The sequence below is a fragment of the Microplitis demolitor genome, chromosome 6 (assembly GCF_026212275.2).
Source record: "Microplitis demolitor isolate Queensland-Clemson2020A chromosome 6, iyMicDemo2.1a, whole genome shotgun sequence".
NCBI classification, from domain to species: Eukaryota; Metazoa; Arthropoda; class Insecta; order Hymenoptera; family Braconidae; genus Microplitis; species Microplitis demolitor.
Window position 1 is genome coordinate 17,771,208 of NC_068550.1, and position 3,466 is coordinate 17,774,673.

At 39.1% G+C, this 3,466-nt stretch overlaps 1 protein-coding gene across 1 annotated transcript; it reads right to left on the minus strand.

Annotated features, from left to right (window-relative positions):
• Nucleotides 1-617: 617 nt before the first annotated feature.
• LOC128668060 (uncharacterized) lies at nt 618-1,325 on the minus strand. The gene has a single exon (XM_053740221.1). The coding sequence runs from the start codon at nt 1,323-1,325 to the stop codon at nt 618-620; it is 708 nt and encodes a 235-aa protein (XP_053596196.1).
• Between the last annotated feature and the right edge of the window lie 2,141 nt (nt 1,326-3,466).

A 3,466-nucleotide genomic window follows, 5' to 3' on the forward strand; every position in this document is an offset into this window, starting at 1 on the left:
TCCAACATCATGACGACATCGTCTCCATCGGACGCCTTACCCGCCACGGCGTACGGTAAGTTATCCGAATCTAGTTTTACTTCTACTTTATTTACTCGGAATCGTCCGCCGGGGACGGTTCCACCGAAAAGTTTACCGACCGTTGTGGACGATTGCTCTTCCCTGCATCCTGGGGAAAAGAAACGTTATTGTTACCTTGCGTGTAACTCGCGGATCGCTGCAAGACTTGACACTCGTCTGTATTGTGCCCGCGGGTCTTGTGATAATCGCAAAATTTATTGGATATAGGGTATTGGATGGCAAGTTGGTTGAAATTCTGGTTAGGAAATTGGTTAGGGGACGGATTACCGAAGCTGATTACGGTTTTGATCAAACATTGGATTAAAAGTTTGATTAAAATTTTGATTAAAACTTTGATTGGGGATCGCGTTGGAACTTTGATTAAAATTTTTATTTGAGTATTGATTAAAATTTCGATATTGCTGCTGCTGAGTAAATTGGACGGGTACCATCCTTTTGTTGGGATTAGTAGGACAGTACCTCGCAGTATGTCCGTTTTTCTCGCATAGCTGACATCGTACCCTTGCATAAGGGTTTGTTGGGGTGTTTGGGTTGTTTTAAATACAACTTCTGGCCGTGTGCCCTTTAGTAAAGCAGATTTGACACATTATTTCCGGACAATCTCTGGCGAAATGTCCAGGTTGTTTGCAATTGTGGCAACTGTTGGATATATTTGTTAAATAGAGATTCTCGTTTTGCCTACGATTCGATTCTTGATTTTCCGTTTGATTTTGATCTATAGCTTGTATTAGCTTTTTGTTTGGGGATTTTTTTTTATTTTGTTTATCCGGATTGTTGGGAGCAGAAGGATTGGTTGGAGAGGTATTTGGTAGGGCAAGGTTCACGGGTTTACCTTCCCCTCCTTTTCTTGCGTCTTCAGACTTCGAATTATTTCTCCTATCACTATTCGGATCGCGACGTAGTTCTTTGCGAGCGTTTAATTTTTTTTCGATGCTAATTGCTTTCGTCAAAGCCTCGTCCACGGTAGCACAATCGGACATGCGCTGATCGATCTCGTTGCTAAGATTTTGCATGAAGCAATTAGCGATAGATGTTTCGGTCTTCGTTTTGAAATCATTTTCGACAGCTAACTCTAAATTGGGATTGTCAGCTTTAAAGCACTCCACGATTTCGCGCCCCTTTTTTCGTAATCTGTTTACAAATTCGACCACAGATTCTCCCTCTTTCTGATACATACGTCCAACTTCACCTAGGAGTTGAAAGAGAGATTTGCCTGGTGTGTATATTTTTTTCAGAGCAACCATTAGAAGATCGATTGTCGCTGGAATCTCGCTATTTAAGGAAGTCTTAGCCTTGCTTCCTAACTTAATCCCGTAAATAAGTTTGACGAGATTTCCTTCGGCTCCATTCGGCAAAACGTCTTTCTCCTCTTTGCAGCAATTTAAAAATTCGAGGAGTTCGTTGGGGTTACCCTCGAACTTAGGCACAAATGACAGTGCGTCATTTAAAGAGATATTTTAATTAGCCACTAATGCCATATTAGCGGGTTCTGGATTAATATCTGGATTGATATTTTGTTGCGCGAGCTCGAGAGGGTTGGCTTCGATCTCGATTTGGTTTAATTCCTCAACTGGTTGTATAACAATTTGAGGGATGTCAACGGAATCACGGGCAGGAACCACGACTGTGGCAGAAGCTGGAGGAAGCTGTGTTGGTGGGGTAGTGGTTTTTAGACTACCGACTGAACTCCCAGAGGGACGGGGGTCGTCTTCGTCCTCTGAAATTTCAGGGTCCTGAAGAGTCTGACCCAAGCCCGAATCTTCTGGTTTACTAAATTGAAATTTGTGAGTTTTTCGAGTCGGAGGAGGTAAACCTTCCGAGAAGGGCGCGGTTCCGTGGCTCCTTAATGCGTAGGGTTTTCCCGATTTCTCATCGGACATAGAAACTGTGTGGGTTTAGTAATTTAATGCAAATCTGATTCAAGCAACTTAAATAAAGTATTACGAGGCGATAGGTGACTACCCACCAACGTTAACATTAAAATAAATTACCGTAGCTTCGGATTATTATCCAATCTTAGATGGCTACCAGCCAATCTGAATAGTAACTTTAACACTCTAAATTAACTAAATAACGAATCGCGAAATCTCAAAACCACGAAACCGAGTGTTACCCAACAAATTAGAGTAGTTGTACTAGTAAATATCGTTAATTCAGTCAAAGCATATGAAACAGTATTATCTCTAAATTGTATATTCTTATTCTAAAGTAACGACTGGACAACAGCCGGCTCGCGACACACCCAAAGATAATCCTGGAGGTTCCGGGTTCGGAAGTTGTATCCGAAATATTTTCTGGCCCGATATATTATCTCCAATAAAATTCTCAAAAATTACCAGTATAACATTTCGTTTTATTATTCGTTCATTGACTACGCGAATTAACCCTTTTTCATTCTGTACTATCTCTATTTCTCGTTGTAACTTCTCGAGACGTTTCCAGTATCTTTTCCAATATTGGAGTCGACGTCTTGATCTCTTACTTCTACCAGGCATAACAAGGTATCTATACCAAGTAGATTTTTCTCGTTTATGGAAAAAAAAGTAAGAAAAGCTGGAACGCATTTTCGCGCGCCAAACTTGGAAAAGGGTAAAGGAAGCTGGAACGCTTTTTCGCGCGCCAAACTTGGAAAAATAGTAAAGAAAGCTGGAACGCTTTTTCGCGCGCCAAACTTTAAACTTGCAGATAGTTTATACTTGAATTACTCAGATAAATCACTCAGGACCCTGTTCGAGCGCCACTTTGTTACGTCCAAACTAGCTTGTATTGTGGTATGGACAGAGGTTATTATTATTTATTTATTTCGGCCCTAGTCTTTCGACCACTAGACCGGGAATACCCTGAGTGGGATTATCTGGGAGGTGTTATGAAATAAGAACGTTGAGTTTATAATTTAAATTACTATATATATTCTACAATCAAGCAATTTCGATTATGCATACAATAAACTTGAAAATTACTTTATACCTAATTGGCTAGTCAATTTAACATCAACTTAACATAAACTCGAAGTTATACGGAGATATCAGGTAGGTTGTTGCTTGTACCTACTCGTATACTTTGAGTTTTACAGAAACTATTATAAGATTTTTCAATAATTAATTCGAAACAGCAATTTCAAATGTAGAAATATCTCTAATGGATTGTGTCACGAGTTACTATTGAATTTGGACATTCATTTGTTTTATATGATAACTTAACTTTACAGTACCTGTAGTCGCAGCAACTGGGTGTTTGTATGGTAGTATTTTACACTGACTCTAGGTATTACTTTCATTTTTTTATTTTTATTTTATTTTGACCGTTAAGTTTTATACTTGGCAAATCACTGATTTTAATAGAATGCTTGAAAGATGCTTAATAATGTAAATGTAAAAATACTTGT